Source organism: Drosophila suzukii, chromosome 2L, assembly GCF_043229965.1.
Source record: "Drosophila suzukii chromosome 2L, CBGP_Dsuzu_IsoJpt1.0, whole genome shotgun sequence".
NCBI lineage: Eukaryota > Metazoa > Arthropoda > Insecta > Diptera > Drosophilidae > Drosophila > Drosophila suzukii.
In genome coordinates, this window is record NC_092080.1 from 19,907,071 (window position 1) to 19,924,871 (window position 17,801).

Sequence of the window (17,801 nt, forward strand, 5' to 3'; positions counted from 1 at the left end):
AATTAGCACATGGGTTAGTTTAACAGCGACTTTTTATTATCTGATTCTTTTGTTTTGATAATAATCTAATCTTATCTAATATTTGGGAGTTTACGAACTTAAAACAAAAAAATATTTTAAAACACTTACAGAATTATTTTTGATGCTTTATGTAATTATTATTATTTCTTTTTCAGAAATTCCCCAGTTATAAAAACAACATATTTGTGGTCGGGCGCTTTATTTATCAAACAAAATCTAACAAGCTTTCAATTTTGGAAACATTTAAAATGATGTAGAATTTTGTTTACATATGTGCGGCATTTTCCTTTATTCTTTACGGGAAATTGCAATGAGTGTCCCACAAGAGAGACTTTAGTTAAGACTGCATTAAAATGTAAGTTAATATATATATATACCATGTTTTTTTTTAGAGAAGATCACGCAGATTGCCTAGTCAGAAGCGTGAAAATTTAAATTTACTCTGTCTGCCAAACCGAGAACGAAACACAACTGCACAAAAGATCGAGCGGGTTTTGGATCCTTGGTCCAGCTCGCCGCAGGAAAGGCGAATTCTTGAATACGAATTGGTACATCAAGCATAAAACGGATTATAATGTCTGTCCGTCCTGGTCGCCGTCATTCCGCTTTCCCTTCTCCTAGCTGCTCCACGAAGGTCTCCTGTCCGTGAACCGCTCAGGCCTCGCCTGCTGTTATCTTGAAAAATTGTTTGTTTTTTTTCTTTTAGATTTTTTTCCATAACATTTTTGTTTGTAGGTATTGTGTTTGCCATTTGTCCATTTAACACTAGCTGGGAGGTCGTCATCATTTTAGCCATCGAGTTGAAAGTGAACGATTTTGATTGGTATTTTGTTTCAGTTTGGTCTAAACACAACAAGCAAATTCCTCGCAATGCTGTTGCTGCATGGGCTGGGCTGGGGAATCATGCTCCCGCTGATGGTAACAGTTTCAGTTTTTTTTTGGGGAAACACGGCCACAACCGAGGCTGCAGCAGCGATTGCTGGTTTGGTTTTGCCGTCGTCCACGGCTTTCGTTAACTTTGGAACTCCATGTCGATTTGTGATTGTACAGAGAGAACACGCTCGCACCCTTTTTTTTTTAGCTTGCATTGCATCTGGTCTGCAGTTGCCTTTGCCGCCTTAGCGCCCGCTACCGTTGCCACTCCGCTTGGACCCGTTCATTTTTTGTGGGCCTTGAATTTGGCGTAGAAGCTCTGGATCTGGGCATAGCGGACGGGTATCGAGTCCAGGATGCCGGTGTAGCTGAAGTTCTGCTGCTGGCGGTTCTTCTCGTGCAGATTATCGCCGGACAAGTACGTGACCACGCTCTTCTGCAGCTCGCTTACGTGCGGATCGGCATGGTTGGCCACCAGGTGATTGCAGAACTGGGCAATTTGAAGGAAAACCGAGGCGTCACGATCTGGGCGGGGAAACGCAATTAAAAGACCATTAGTTAGCACATTCTATAGCGATAAAATGTCGCTAAACTCACCCATCTTGCGTGATATCTTCAGAAGGGAGAGCGGCTGGCTCTCGTTATCGCGCTGGGCACGCAAGTGCCTATTTCCCTGCTTAAACTCCTGTTCCAGCCAACGGATGACATGGCGAACGTTCTCGCTGCGTTTCTTCAAGTCATCCAGCTCATTGAGCACTAAGTAGTAAAAGATATTCGATTAGCACTGGCAATTTCTCCTTGGGCGTTGGTTGTTTTAACACAATATAACACAACAAATTAAGAGGGCAAAAAAAAAGAATAACAAAAATGAGGTTGCTAAAAAGAATATCTGATTCATATCTGTATCGTTGCAACGATAATAAAATATTTTGACTTTTGGGAGTCCCCAATAAATTCGCTAGATTGTTATGAGATTAAAGTTTTTTAAGCGACATTCCACACTATTGTGCTAAAGTTGCTTTCCACTTCGATGATTTTGTGTCAAAGTAATCGACCCACCTTGTGGTAGGCACACTCACCTGCATTGGGGATGAGGACAATGCACTTCTTGGTCCTCACCAACGACTTGACTATGCCATTGTATTCGGTCAATGCCTTCGAATCGACCACAACGAATGGGGACATCACCACGTGTGCGGGACTGTCCCTCAGCTCCTCCTCCAAAGTCTCCACCTCGTTCTGCAGCCAGAGTTTGCCCATGAGCTCACACTTCTTCGACTTGGCCTCCGAGCGCTCCTCATCGGCCCCCGAGCTGGATTGTACATTCAGTTTCTCGATGACGCTGTTTGTAGTGGTGGAGGCGGATGTTCCGCCGGCTACAGAGGTTCCTGTGGCACTGGCTATGACCGCAGCCGCCTTCTCGGCATTACGGTTACGTAGGTAACCCTTGCGCGGAACCTTGCGACATTCCTCCACGGTGTCCTTCTCCTCGTTGCTGGTGTAGCTCTTGCGGACGATGCCGTTCTTGCGATCTGAGTAGCGACGGGTGCGTCCTTCGTTCCGCTTTGTTCTGTTGGTTTTCGGAGCGGTACGACGCTCGCGACGACGTGATCCGCCGCCCTTCTTCTCCTCGCGCTGTTTCTTTTTCTGGGTCTCGGTGAAACGACGTGTCTTGACGCAGAATCTGTAGTTAAACTTCTTCTGTTTGCAAATGAAAAAGCCAAAGTCGACCATTTTGAAAATACGGAGTATGGACTCTTCCTGGGGAGTAACGCGCTCCCGGATAATAGTTTCCCAGTCCAGAGTGATCTGGGTGCTCTGGAAGATGTCAAAATTCTTGAAAGCGAAGTCCTCGGTGAGGGGAACATTGGCCCGCACATCAAATAACTCGACCAAGGAGTCGCGCACATTGGCGGTGGTCAGGAGTTCACGCTCAAAGTAAACCTTCCTGGTGAAGACGTCGATGTTGCAGTAGTTGAGTAGCTTCATTATCTTGTGCACAAACTCCGGATTCGAGTGGTAGCAGCCGATGAGAATCTCCGGGTTGATGCGTAGCCAGTCAAAGAGCATTTTCAGGGCTCTGATGGTGGGTTCATTGTGCAAACAGTCGATGATTATGTTGGGATTGATCTTGGTGTACTTGTTGCGATACACCAACTTTTTGGGCGGCTCCGAGAAGCTGACAGGCGGCGGGGCAATCTGCACGCCCTCCACCGGCTTGGTCTGGGCCTCTTCGGCGCTCTTAAAGTTCAGCTGCAGAACCTCGAAGCTACGGAGCAGCTCTTCGGAGTCCACCTCCTGCGAGTTGGATCTTCGCTCTGCCTCCTCGGGATACACGATTTTCTCCTCCTCAATGACAACGTCTTCGTTGTCGGAGTACACTAGTCCGATTCCTCCACCGCCACCAGATTTGCGCTCCTTCTTGATGTAAGAAGCTGGAAGGCAATGTAAAATGTTAGAACGAATTAATAACTGTTTTTTAATCTAATCTGTTTGTTTAAGTCTTACCTGCTTCATAGTGTTCCTCGCCGCATGGCTCGCCAGGATCAGCTGCATCGATGTCACTGAAGTCGGTGTCGAAGTTTGAGCTGAGATCTGTGTAGTCCTCCTCGTCGCTGTAGAAGTCAGTGTCTAGTTCGCTCTCGCTGTCATAGCAGGAGCTGTCGTCCGACTGGGCGATCTTGCGTCGTCTTCTGCGCAGTCGCATTCCTCGGCGCTTGCTCTTGCAGGAGAGTGGGGTCTTCAGGTCCGACTCCTTGGCCTCGTCGCTGGAGCGCGTGGAGACAGCCTCACCAATCTTGTCGACATCAGCCACCTCTTGGGTCTTCGCCTCCTCGCCGGAGTGCTGGCTGTCACGGGAATCAGAGCTGCAGTCCTTGAGGGAATGCGGACGCGGAATCACCTTCTTGTCCTTTCGCTCACATTCGCCAACTGCTGCCAGCCAGTTCTTGTACTCATTCCGAGACTTGCGCACCACCGTATCGAACTCCTGGAAACGCTGCTCGTACTCTGCCTGGAATCGTTCGTTGTCTTGGGCACGAGCCAGGATGGTCTGCTCGATGCTGACGATGCAGGCGTCCATAAGATCCGAGCAAGCTGCCACCAGGAAGGCATGCAGCGAGTAGACTTTTGGTGAGTTGATCATCTTTAGCTTGGACAGGCAAAAGAACAGAATGGAGACGATTTTGAAAATGCTAGGCTCTGGTACACGCAGCTGCTGAGAGCAAAGGATCTTGCGAAGATCAATCAGCACGCAGTGGCATAGGGCGTTGAAGTCCGGCACCTCCTTGTCGAAGAAGAAAATATCTACTATCAGATAGAATCGGGCGAAGAAGTCTTCGATGCTGAAGTCCAGCTTCTCGGGATCCATCTGCTCCAGATATTCGGTGTGCTTGGCAAACAGCTTGTTCAGATTATTCTCGCTCAGTTCGAAGGGTATGATGCACACGAGAGAGTATAAGTAATGGTAAGTGGAGTCCAAATCATGATTCTGGCCATAGTACAGCGTGCCCAACTGGTTCTGGGCCATGCCAATGGCCGGATTGAGCTTAAAGGCCTCCAGATAATACTTGGCCACCTGCTCCTTGCTGATACTGAGCTTGCTGTCGATGCGAAAGTCGAGGAAATAACGGTGTAGATCGCCCAGGCTGAGCAGCGAAGAGTGAATGGTGTCGAGGGCAAAGGACACCGCCTCCAGGCTCTTGTCCACGGCCTGAGTGCTCGAATGCGACATCTCCTTGGTCTCGCCGATCATGTCGCTTATGTAGCCATCACTAATGATGGAAAAATCAATCAAATACTTAAGGTCCAGGTCGTAAATCTCCTCCATGCGTGCCGAGAGTCGCTTGTAGTTGAAGATACCGGCGCACAGGAATCGCTCCAGCTTCTGCATGTTCTCCTGGGCGGTGGCCGCATCCTGGCCCTGCTTGTGCCAGCTCTTCTTGACGAAGGCGATGAACTCGTAGTAGCCACGTCGCCACATCACCTCGCGCACCTTCTTGCCCACCGACTGGTAGTCCTTGAAGATGATCTGCTTGCACAGCTGCACCAGCAGCGAGCGCTTTTCCTCGATTTCGTGCTGGAACAGCTGTCCCACCGTCTGGACATTCTTCTTGGCGTCGTCCAGTTGCTTGGAGGCGGTGTAGAGGGATCTGTTGGATGCGGGTTAGATATGGAATTTAGTGGTATCTTCTGCTGGGGAGATACATACATACAGATACATGAATTCTTCCAGGATTATATATGAATCCTGGCAAGTACAGTAACCGCATGACTTGCAAAGTGGTTTTGGTCCTCTTACCTGTACAGATCCTTTACCTCCTGGCTGAGGGTGCAGGTGCCATTGTTGGGCTCCAGGACCCGACATCGGTTCGTCCCGCCATCCATGGCGCACTCGCTGGAGGCATTCGATGATCCGCCCGAGCTGAGTGTCGCCTCCATTTCGAGAGGTACTGGGATATTACAGGAAATGAATATGTTACTATCCAAAAAACAGATTAATGTTACACAGCTGGCAACGCTGGGGCAAACACCCACTAGATGCTGGAATTCTCCAGCTGTTTCTCAACCTCAAGATCCCCAATTTTTTGCTGACGAATTGTTTTTCGAAATAAATTTCTTTACTTTATTGCACGGTTGCTTGTTGTTATTGTTGCTGTTTTTGTTTTCGTTTCAACTGGTGACGCACACGAACACATGCGCATTAAGGGTATTTCACTGTGTGGGAGTGTTTATATGTGTATGTATGTCGTAGTTTCGTTTTATTGAATAATCAATTAAACACACACGCACACACACCTCTTGCTTTTGCTCTGGTATTTTCGATACTGCAGTTGCGATTGCGAAATAACCGATGCACTTTTGCCCCCTCCGAGATTCTGAACTCAGGTAGAATCGGATGACGTTGCTCTACTGTTTACCTGACCGATTTGCATTACCTTTTATTCGATTCAGTTGCTGCTGTCTTGTGTGTCGTTCTGCAAAATTTCACGTTTTCGCTCTTCCTTTGTTGAACAACAAAATGGCGCATACACGGTCAGACTGCGCAGAGCGAAATGCTCCACATGTGGTGTATGATGGAATGCCCTTGAATGTGCTATTCTAAGCGTGAAAGCTGTTCGAATGAGCAGAACAAATTTGTGTTTTAAGTTCTTGACAAAAGTAACGGCCAATACTTTAAGTAAAATTTAGCTGTTGCTGTTTGTTTGACATATTTTGAAATGAACGGCGTTTTGTGCGATCTGATCGTGCACTTCCTCTTACACCTTTCAATGTTGGGTAACGAGCTATCGATGTCTGTGAAGTATCGATTCATTTGTTATCGGCGGGCATTTTAAAAAGTATGTAGCATTTAAAAATTTCGTTATGTAAATACATTGAAATCTATATTAATTAACAACCATCAAAAATATTTTTTTTTTATGGGAAAATTATGCAATTTTAGATATAACGCAAGAAATAATAAAAACGTACTGTGTTTGCAAATGGTAGTACAGAAAAAGTATAGAAAATTATGTGGTACATACATATATGCATGTATATTTTCTAAATATTTTGAAATTAGTACAAATGTGGTGGAAACATATTTAAATATGCTCAATGAACATATTTTACTTATGAACTATGTCCATGCCCACAATCCAATGTATTTAAATTTAACTGTAGAAAAAGGTTAACAACTAATCCAAGTATTCACGTGTGTATAAATTTGTTTAAATATAATAGTTAACTGTGTGTATTTTGTTGTTGGGAGAGTAACCATTTCACTAATCAAATTTTTAATTCGGTGTGTTGAGACCATCTAACTGTCATATTGGTAAAGTTTGCCTCAAAGTTTTTTGTGTGTGGCAAAGCTAAGATCACACTCTGGAATTGGAAAAAAAATCAATTCAATTTATACAAATTTCTAAACCTAAATAATTTGAAAATTAATTAATAAAAGAAAATTGTTTTAGTTTATAAACCTAAATAATCTGAAAATATATTTATAAAAGAACATTTTTTAATCCAACCAATCCATTTATGTTTCTGTATTTCTTCGCTGCATTATTAAGCCATAACACAGCTTCTAAATAAAAGAGAAAATATACAAATTTAATAAGTAATCTTAAGCATGGAAAAAGCTTTGGTCGCCACTTATAAGGGCTTCCCTGTACCCGAAGAAAGATTTGTTTATTTTTCAATTTTCAAATTATCACTTTTCTTTTTCATTTTTTTTAGGGCGCCTTCAAAGTGGCCAATGAAGCCTCCAAATGTGAAGAAATGTGTCAAGCATATTAATGATGTCCCATATGTCGGCTTATCTTCGATTCGTTCCTACCTGGTCGAGAACCTCCAATCCAATCCGTCTGGGAGCCTCAGCTGCGACTAAGCCGATCTCGCATTAAAAATAAATAATGCTCGCGTTTATCGGACATTTCTCTCGTCGACGTCGAGTCATTTGGACACACGATTTGCGTTGGGCACGTCGAGGGACAGATACCAACGTGTCACACTAAAAAAAAATAATTAAGATAATATACAAATAAATGAAGACATTATTTTTTAAGTAAAAAAATAAATAAATAAAAAATATCGAGTTTTTAAAGATTTTAAATGGTTTTACTCTTGTTAAATTGCAACTTTTTAACTTTTGGAAAGTCAATTCAATACGTTAAAAAATATTACAATTTCAAAAAGGGAGAGATTACATTTTATTTACTACAAATGTTTAAAAATTTAATTTCTTATCGTTTAACCAATTTCTATGTGTGCCTCTGGGGATTAATTAAACTGAATTTGAAGCGTTTGAAAATAGCATGACTCCCTTGCGAATTTTTGGTATTAAAGTACTTTTGCTCAGGGAAAACACTGACAAAAAATTAAAATCTTCAAAAAAATGTACTTATGTTTTAATTTAATACTTTTTTGTAGGTTCCCTATAAGAGAAGAAGAATATAAAAAAAAGCTGGATAATTTGTAGTTTTAATGTACAAATTGCATATAACCTTTTCTTTAAGTGCTCATTGCCGGTCGATTCTCCAGCGACTTCTCTGCTCTTGGCTATAAAACTCACGCAATCTTGCTCAACCTTTCTCAGTTTTAGTTTAGACCGCTGGCGAACCGGTCACGTTCGATACGTTGGAAAAATATAGTCGGGCACAACGTAAGTTTCTCTTTCGAAATACAGTTTTAAGAACTTGAAACAAGTCGTTGAACGCAATTAGCTGATTTGTAAATAACCTTTAGTAGCATTTAATTGAGCATTGCAATTAATTTGCTCTTTATGACATAATTACATAGCGGACTGCTGCGCGGTTTATGGCTATTGATAGCCAAAAGTTCGATTCTCCGAGTCACTATAATCCCTTGATAATCTTATCTGGATCCTTCAATACACCCCTCGAATCCATAATAAGTATTTGCCGCAGTCATTTCGTTGGACACGGTCATAAATTCTTCAATATCTCACAGACTTTCTGTGGGTATTCGATCTAATCGGGGTTATTTATGATCTTGATAGTTTGCTTACTGCTTTCTCTGTAGCTATAGCACCATGTATTTGTGTAGGTCGCATTCAAGATATTTTCTGTAAATCTGATATTAGATAAAATGAAATACATGAGTCAATCGCCTTAAATGATAAGCTTAAGGTTTAATTTTGACTATTTATTTTAAAAATTGATTTGTCATCCGTTACGAAAACCCAATCAATGGGAATCTTATCTCTTGTTAAACTCGTTCAGTTGAAGTGAATTCAAGCGAACTGTAAGGAATTCATGTGATCAATTGAGATACATATATAGTATAAAGCGTGTCGATCTGACCCCAGAGTCATTCCAAAATAAGACACTTTTATCAATTACGCGAGAGACTCGTGTCGACACAATGAAATATCAGATACGTCATCAGAATTAGCATTGAACCGAGCCTAATCAAAATTCAAAATTGCTTACAATAACTTCCAGGCGAGAAAGTTGTAACTCAATATGAGACTGTTTCTGGTGGTACTGCTGGCCACTCTGGCGGTGTCCCAAGCGTTGGTCAAGGAGGAGATTCAGGCCAAGGAGTACCTGCAGAATCTGAACAAAGAGCTGGCCAAGCGGACCAATGTCGAAACGGAGGCGGCCTGGGCCTATGGCTCCAACATCACCGATGAGAACGAGAAGAAAAAGAACGAAATCTCCGCCGAGCTGGCCAAGTTCATGAAGGAGGTGGCCAGTGACACCGCCAAGTTCCAATGGCGCTCCTTCCAGTCGGAGGACCTCAAGCGTCAGTTCAAAGCCTTGACGAAATTGGGGTATGCTGCACTCCCGGAAGCTGACTATGCCGAACTACTCGAAACGCTCTCCTCCATGGAGTCGAATTTCGCCAAGGTGAAGGTCTGCGACTACAAGGACAACACCAAGTGCGACCTGGCTCTCGACCCGGATATCGAGGAGGTCATCAGCAAGAGCCGTGACCACGAGGAGCTAACCCACTACTGGCGCGAGTTCTACGACAAGGCCGGAACCGCCGTCCGATCCCAATTCGAGCGCTACGTGGAGCTCAACACCAAGGCAGCCAAACTGAACAGTAAGTGGATACATTTGTAAACCATTCATTAAAACGGTAATAGGTTTTATAGTACTTCCAAAAAATTATTTTCCCATCATAACTTTTTTAATAACGTTCGAATTGCTTACGTGATGTTATATTTAAATACTCCGTTAATAATAATACCTTCTGTAGGGTGGTATGTATAATTGCAGTGCATGTTGTCGTTCGCTTAGAATAACTAATGGCTGTTTAGTTTTTGTCAAATGTAATCATCCAAAAAAGTATAGACGAAAAGTGCATTTGCCATCTGAGAGATGAATATAATTACGTGTATAAAAAAACTTTGAAGTAACTTAGAAATACTTTAAACAAACATAAATTTTCTATAATTACCACATTTTTTTAACAGACTTCACCTCTGGCGCCGAGGCTTGGTTGGATGAGTACGAGGACGAGACCTTTGAGCAGCAACTGGAGGACATCTTCGCCGAGATTCGACCCCTCTACCAACAGATCCATGGCTATGTGCGCTTCCGCCTGCGCAAACACTATGGCGAATCGGTTGTCTCCGAAACAGGACCCATCCCCATGCACCTTTTGGGCAACATGTGGGCGCAGCAGTGGTCGGAGATCGCGGACATTGTATCACCCTTCCCCGAGAAGCCCCTGGTCGATGTCAGTGAAGAGATGGAGAAGCAGGGATACACCGCCCTCAAAATGTTCCAGATGGGCGACGACTTCTTTACCTCCATGAACCTCACCAAGTTGCCACAGTAAGTAGAGATTAATATAACAATTTTACCTGATAAATCACATACGAAGATACAAATTGGTCTTCGAGGAGCTTCTAGTCTTTAACCAAACAAATTCGTGTAAAAAAATCGATGTGGACATTAAGAATTAACGGCCTTACAAAAGAAAGTCTCAGTGGTCATAATATGTTTTTACCTGGTATACTTTTTCAAAAAATATACCATTTTGATCAGGAGTTAAAATTGCGATGTATAACCAATGTTCATAAAATATGTACTATTGATCGCCATCGCTAGCGATATTGGTCCAATTTTAGTAAGAAACTAAAATGTTTTAGTTTTGTTTACTTCCAAATTACAGAGTTCACTTACACATTTAGAGTGGTTGAAAGTTACCTTATATGTGAAATTTCTCACATTTTTTGTTTCAAGTTTTAAAGTGATATAAATCAAATTGAACTTTTGCAAGGCTCTAGTAAAGATTTTTAAAAGCATATTTTAATTTAAATTTTTTCTAGGGACTTCTGGGACAAGTCGATCATTGAGAAGCCCACCGATGGCCGTGATCTCGTTTGCCACGCCAGTGCCTGGGACTTTTACCTCACCGATGATGTGCGCATCAAGCAGTGCACCCGGGTTACCCAGGATCAGCTCTTCACCGTCCACCATGAACTCGGGCACATTCAGTATTTCCTCCAGTACCAGCACCAGCCGTTCGTATACCGCACTGGAGCCAATCCTGGATTCCATGAGGCCGTCGGGGATGTCCTTTCCCTGTCCGTTTCAACCCCCAAGCATCTTGAGAAGATCGGCCTGCTGAAGAACTATGTTCGCGATGATGAGGCCCGCATCAACCAGCTGTTCCTCACCGCCCTGGACAAGATCGTATTCCTGCCGTTCGCCTTCACCATGGACAAGTATCGCTGGTCGCTGTTCCGCGGAGAAGTGGACAAGGCCAACTGGAACTGCGCCTTCTGGAAGTTGAGAGACGAGTACTCCGGCATTGAGCCACCTGTAGTCCGTAGCGAGAAGGATTTCGATGCCCCGGCAAAATATCACGTATCCGCTGATGTCGAGTACCTTAGGTTGGTAGTATATGATTGGTGTTTTTCTTACTTAAGCGAATTATTTATTTTGGTAATATCCTTCAGGTACCTGGTCTCCTTCATCATTCAGTTCCAATTCTACAAGTCCGCTTGCATCAAGGCTGGCCAATACGATGCCAACAATGCTGAGCTCCCTCTGGATAACTGCGACATCTATGGCAGTGCTGCGGCTGGAGCTGCTTTCCAGTAAGTCTAAAAAAATTTAGTTTCTTCTGCACTATTTTATGTGTTTAATATAAACCCTTAGCAACATGCTGTCCATGGGCGCCTCGAAACCCTGGCCCGATGCACTGGAAGCCTTCAACGGAGAGCGCATCATGTCCGGAAAGGCCATAGCCGAATACTTTGAGCCCCTGCGCGTTTGGCTGGAGGCCGAGAACATCAAGAACAATGTCCACATTGGCTGGACCACTTCAGATAGTAAGTTGACCCTTTATAAACAATAGTGAAACCCTGATTAAATTTGTTTTCTATTTCAGAGTGTGTATCTTCTTAACTGAAATGATTTCCGTGTTACCACACAGTTTTTGCTCAATAAAGTTTCCCAATTCCTTACTGGTTTCCTTATCTTGAAAACAGCTTTTTACTTAAAGGGTACTTGTTTTATATAAATTACAAACCAAAAGTTTGGCACAATCAACCTACTAAATACTTCATTATAACAAAACAAAAACAAAAGGGACGCTATAGGCCAAAACCCTTATCATAATTATAACCGATTTGAAAGAATTTTTGCATGCCTTTAGGTATTCCCAAATGAAATAATAAAAATCTACACTTCGAGAATGGGTGCAAAAGTTTTTATTCGCTTGCAAGTCGTTCTTATGGAAGCAATGTATTTACAGAGCTTTCCGTTTTTCAGAAATCGAAATAAGGAAGAACGCTATAGTGGAGTACCTCGACTATCAGAAACCCACTACTCAGCTGAAGGAAACAAAAGGGAGATGGATTTATGCAAGCAGCGAAGAGACAGATTTAAGCGATATGGGAATTTGTGGGAGGTCAATCGATAGGTATTGATGAGAATAATACATTTCAATTAAAATTTGTTTCTATCATGAAAACTGTAGGAGCCACAGTTTTGAGCGGCTTGTGGCCGCCAGAGGGGGCATAGATTTTCGTTACTTACGAAGATAAGGAATATAATTCTGAAATCACATCCCTATAGCTCTAGCCGAGTCGATTGAGCCGTCCGTCCGGATGAACGCTGATGATGAACTGGCATGCAGATTCCTGAGCTTCTTACGCAGCGCAAGTTTGCTTCAACAATGTGCCCCGCCCACTTTAACGCCCACAAACCGCCCAAAACTGTGGCTCCTACAGTTTTGATGTTAGAATAAAAATTTTAACTGAAATGAACTGTCCTCATCAATACCTATCGATTAACGCCCACAAGCCGCCCACAAACTTCAAAAAATCGTAACTTTGAACGCGGATATCTCAGAAACAATAGAAGATAGAGAATTGAGATTTCAGATTTTGATACCGTAGCCTTGTACGCAGTGCAAGTTTGTTACGCGAAGATGCCACGCCCACTTTAACGGCCCTAAGCCGCTCAAATCTGTGGTGCCCATTTCCCTTTGGTCCCTTTAGCTGAGAAACGGGTATCTGATAGTTTAGGTACTCGACTATAGCGTTCTCCCTTGTTTTGTCGTCTACACCGAAATTCGACTTTATCCAAAATTGATTACGTTACGTTACATACTCGGCGCCACTCAAATAATAGTACTGATATCCAAACACAGAGACCGCTCGTTTGCCTTTTGAAATTATTCTACCTAACCCTAGATGGCGATACTAAAATTCGAGACCCTGCTTAAAGCGCTACAAAATGTATCACGCACATTAGTGGTCTTCCATAGGCTTCTTATCTTCGATTCGAGATCCCCTAATCGTCTGGAAACCTCAGCAATCAAGCCGATCTCACATTAATAATAAATATTAGATACCCTGACTGGTCAACTATACCAAAACGGTTAAGGATAATTATTACTTATAACTAATGTCAATATATCTTATTTTTTTAATAAGGGTAAAATAGTTTACTTAAAAGGAATGTACAGACATCAAATCACTGGCTTTGTTAAACTGCAAAAATATAGTTATAACGCTATAGAGATTATATTTTTACAAATATTTCAGTTACCATAAATGTACAAAAATTAAATCTGTTATCTTTAAACAATTTTCTATGTGCGTCCCTGGAGATTAATTTGTCGAATTTGATTTTCTTAAAAATATCATGAAATCCCTTAATTTTTTTGGTATGGGAATAAAAGCTCAAGGGAAGCACTTAAAAGAATTTAACATTTTACAAAAAAAGTTAAATTAAATTATTTTACAAATGCATAATCATTTTTGCAGATTAACTAAACGAGATGAGTAATGCCACAAGAAAGTCTATATTTTGTATTATCAATAAATGTCGACCGATTCTCCAGCGCCTTCTCTGCTGTTTCCTATAAAAATCAAGCAATCTTCCCAAGCGTTCTCAGTTTTAGTTCAGACCGCTGGCGAACCGGTCACATACATTGGAATAATATCATCGATCGCAACGTAAGTTCCTTTTGTAAATAACACTAGCTTACAGCCAAAAATCTCCAAGAAGGATTATGTTATTTCCTGGTAGAGTTAAAACTTTAGATCACAAAAAAAATCGATCTAAAATTCGGCAAACTTTGAAAACGGGGAATTTTTTTTTTGAGTTTTGATTTCAAAGTTTTCGGCAAAATTAAAGTATCACATTACAGTTGCAGAATAAAACATACATCCCCCTTACTAGAATAGTGCAACTTTTCTTTAAGAATCTTTTAAAAATAACTTTTCCAAAAAAAATGTTCTGACTTCTTTTTTGTGATCTAGGGGTGTAAACCTATCAGGAACTACCATAGTCCTTTTTGGAGCATTTCGTAAATACTATTTTGTAAATTAGTGTAAGTTAAGGTTATTAACCTTTAATCGTAGAACTTATGGCTTACATAATATGTTTATTTTCTGATTAAATTTATTTGCGAACTATCAATATACACAAAGTTTGATTCCAACAGTCACCATAATCCGTTGATAATCTTATTTGAATCATGCAATGCACGCCGCATGTGATAAGCTTTACGCTTTATAATATTCTATTTTAAAAACACATATGTATATGGTAGACTTCGATCTGCCCTGGAGTCATTCGAAAACCAGACATTTTAATCAATTTATTAATCGAGAGATTTCATCCGCAACACGCTTGAAAGTTAGATACGTCATCAAAAGTGGCATAACATGATGTCGTAGAACTAAGCCAGAGTAATCCAAATTCAGAAGTGTTTACTATGTTTTAAGGTGGGAAAGCCCGAACTCAATATGAGACTGCTTCTGGTGGTACTGCTGGCCCCTTTGGCGGTGTCCCAAGCGTTGGTCAAGGAGGAGATCGAGGCCAAGGAGTACCTGGAGAATCTGAACAAGGAGCTGGCCAAGCGGACCAATGTCGCAACAGAGGCGGCTTGGGCCTATGGTTCCAACGTCACCGCCGAAAACGCGAGGAAAAAGATCGAAGTCTCCGCCGAGTTGGCCAAGTTCAAGAAGGAGGTGGCCAGAGACACCGCCAAGTTCCAATGGCGCTCCTTCCAGTCGGATGACCTCAAGCGTCAGTTCAAAGCCTTGAACAAATTGGGATATGCCGCTCTCCCCGAAGCCGATTTCACGGAATTACTCCAATCAATCTCCGCCATGGAGACGAACTACGCCAAGGTTAAGGTCTGCGACTACAAGGACAAGTCCAAGTGCGACCTGGCGCTCGAACCGGAGATCGAGGAGGTCATCAGCAAGAGCCGTGACCACGAAAAGCTAGCCTACTTCTGGCGCGAGTTCTACGACAAGGCCGGAACCCCTATGCGATCCCAATTCGAGCGGTACGTGGAGCTTAGCACCAAGGCAGCCAAATTGAACAGTAAGTGGATAAACCTTAAAGCCATTTATCAAAAAGTTCAGAGAGGGATAAAGCTTTGCGCATTAATACCTAATAGGTAAATGGAAATTAGATTCCTAGTACCGTATTACTTGTTTTGAAGTCATTTTTTGGTTAACAGAAAGAATCCATTTCTGCCATACAACAATTAAGGTGACATGAAACTAAACAGATATAAATTTGTTGTTATACCCGTTACTCGTAGAGTAAAAGTTTATACTAGATCCGTCGGAAAGTATTTAAAAGGTGGAAGCAATTGTTTCCTATCCCATAAAGTATATATATTCTTGATTAGGATCACTAGCCGAGTTGATCTAGCCATGTCCGTCTGTCCGTATAAGCGCTGTGATCTCGAAAACTATAAAAGCTGCCATACTGGGATTAGGCATGCTGATTCTAGAGATTGCTGCGCAGCGCAAGTTTGTTTCGTCATTGTGATACGCCCACTCTAACGCCCACAAGCCGCCCAAAACTGAAATGTGTGGTTCTCATCAATACCTATCGATTGACCCAAAAAAAGTTTGCCACCCCACTCTAACGTCCATAACGCTTAAATCTGTCTGCCGCCCACATAACCATATATTGAGATCGCGGGTAGGTGGCACATTGCAATAACGCTTTGCTGCTAGCATTTCTCCAACTCCCTTGGGTCCCTTTAGCTGAGTAACGACTATGTACACGACTATGGCAATAATTTATGTTCTACATTTTTACAAGGAAAATATTGTATATTTCAAAGTACTTTCTAAAAATTATATTCCAAAAAAAATCTTACAAATATAAATGATGTTCAAATTTTTGAAAAACCTAGTACTGTACCTATTATTAATATAAGTGCAGTGCAATTCGTCATACATAGCCCTTTCGTCATCTAAGCTATGGTTATAATTACTGTTAGCAATAAAGAAATCGTATTTTATTTTAGTTAGCAGATCCAAGGTTTTTATTGTAAGTTTTCAATTAGAAAATTCTCGTTCCCACCAGATTTCACGTCAGGCGCCGAAACGTGGCTGTCTGAGTACGAGGATGAAACCTTCGAGCAGCAACTGGAGGACATTTTTGCCGAGATTCGACCGCTCTACCTACAGATCCATGGCTATGTGAGGTACCGCCTCCGGAAACACTATGGCGAATCTGTGGTCTCCGAAACGGGACCCATTCCCATGCACCTTTTGGGCAACATGTGGGCGCAGCAATGGTCGGAGATCGCGGACATTGTATCACCATTTCCCGAGAAACCCACGGTTGATATCAGTCACGAGATGCAGAAGCAAGGCTACACAGCCCTTAAAATGTTCCAGATCGCAGACGATTTTTTTACCTCCATGAACCTCACCAAGTTGCCGCAGTATGTAGAGCTTTAGATCTTAACGAAAAATGTTGGACTATTCTTTTTATTTTTACAGGAGCTTTTGGGACAAGTCGATCATTGAGAAGCCCACCGATGGCCGCGATATCGTTTGCCACGCCAGTGCCTGGGACTTTTACCTCATCGATGATGTGCGCAGCAAGCAGTGCACCCTTGTTCTCCAGGATCAGCTGTTCACCATCCACCATGAACTGGGACACATTCAGTATTTCCTCCAGTACCAGCACCAGCCGTCCGTATACCGCACTGGTGCCAATCCTGGATTCCATGAGGCCGTTGGCGATGTCCTTGCCCTGTCCGTTTCAACCCCCAAGCATCTTGAGAAGATCGGTTTACTTAAGAACTATGTTCGCGACGAGGAATCCCGCATTAACCAGTTATTCCTCGCCGCCCTGGACAAGATCGTATTCCTGCCCTTCGCCTTCACCATGGACAAGTATCGCTGGTCGCTGTTCCGCGGAGAAGTGGACAAGGCCAACTGGAACTGCGCCTTCTGGAAGTTAAGAGACGAATACTCCGGCATTGAGCCACCTGTAGTGCGAAGCGAGAAGGATTTCGATGCCCCGGCCAAGTACCACGTATCCGCTGATGTCGAGTACCTTAGGTTGGTAGTATATGATTGGTGTTTTTCTTACTTAAGCGTTTGATTTATGTTGGTAATATCCCTTAGGTACCTGGTCTCCTTTATCATTCAGTTCCAATTCTACAAGTCCGCTTGCATCAAAGCTGGGCAGTATGATGCCAACAATGCTGAGCTTCCACTAGATAACTGCGATTTCTATGGCAATGTTGAGGTTGGAGCAGCTTTCCAGTAAGTCTTAAAATATTATACTATAAATAGGTATATTCTAATATTTATCCTGAAACTCTAGTAACATGTTGTCCATGGGCGCCTCGAAACCCTGGCCCGATGCACTGGAAGCCTTCAACGGAGAGCGCGTCATGTCTGGAAAGCCCATAGCCGAATACTTCGGGCCCCTTCGCGTTTGGCTGGAGGCTGAGAACATCAAGAACAATGTCCACATCGGCTGGACTACGTCAGATAGTAAGTTGTCCTTTCTTTATAAATCAAGAAACCCTGTTAAAATATATTGTTTCCCTATTTCAGAATGCGTGGCTTCTTAAATGAAATGATTTTTGTATTGTTACACAGTTTTATGCTCAATAAAGTTTCACAAAGCCCTACTTTATTCAGTAGTTAAAAATGT

General features: G+C 42.5%; 3 protein-coding genes across 5 annotated transcripts; 2 read left to right on the forward strand and 1 right to left on the reverse strand.

Annotated features, from left to right (window-relative positions):
- Positions 1-203: 203 nt before the first annotated feature.
- Positions 204-6,006, reverse strand: Smg5 (Smg5 nonsense mediated mRNA decay factor). Of its 2 annotated transcripts, none has more exons than XM_017089249.4 (6): positions 5,832-6,006; positions 5,195-5,345; positions 3,403-5,045; positions 1,974-3,329; positions 1,492-1,650; positions 204-1,419 (listed from the first exon to the last, which is right to left on the reverse strand). In XM_017089249.4, the coding sequence occupies exons 2-6, from the start codon at positions 5,332-5,334 to the stop codon at positions 1,178-1,180; spliced, it is 3,540 nt and encodes a 1,179-aa protein (XP_016944738.3). In that variant the 5' UTR covers positions 5,335-5,345; positions 5,832-6,006; the 3' UTR covers positions 204-1,177. The 2 variants fall into 2 exon arrangements, with proteins under 2 accessions (XP_016944738.3, XP_016944747.3); XM_017089258.4 differs by lacking the exon at positions 5,832-6,006 and adding an exon at positions 5,692-5,817.
- Positions 6,007-7,900: 1,894 nt separating this feature from the next.
- LOC108021501 (angiotensin-converting enzyme) lies at positions 7,901-11,845 on the forward strand. The gene is made up of 7 exons (XM_070994391.1): positions 7,901-8,038; positions 8,841-9,447; positions 9,821-10,184; positions 10,682-11,248; positions 11,315-11,455; positions 11,517-11,689; positions 11,749-11,845. Exons 2-7 carry the CDS (start codon positions 8,862-8,864, stop codon positions 11,763-11,765), a joined length of 1,848 nt encoding a protein of 615 aa, XP_070850492.1. The 5' UTR covers positions 7,901-8,038; positions 8,841-8,861; the 3' UTR covers positions 11,766-11,845.
- A 1,794-nt stretch (positions 11,846-13,639) lies between these two features.
- LOC108021445 (Angiotensin converting enzyme) lies at positions 13,640-17,778 on the forward strand. 2 transcript variants are annotated; one of them, XM_070997822.1, is made up of 7 exons: positions 13,640-13,825; positions 14,579-15,206; positions 16,209-16,572; positions 16,631-17,197; positions 17,264-17,404; positions 17,466-17,638; positions 17,702-17,778. In XM_070997822.1, the coding sequence occupies exons 1-7, from the start codon at positions 13,655-13,657 to the stop codon at positions 17,716-17,718; spliced, it is 2,061 nt and encodes a 686-aa protein (XP_070853923.1). In that variant the 5' UTR covers positions 13,640-13,654; the 3' UTR covers positions 17,719-17,778. The 2 variants fall into 2 exon arrangements, with proteins under 2 accessions (XP_070853923.1, XP_016945659.3); XM_017090170.4 differs by having other exon boundaries at positions 14,600-15,206.
- The last annotated feature ends 23 nt before the right edge of the window (positions 17,779-17,801 follow it).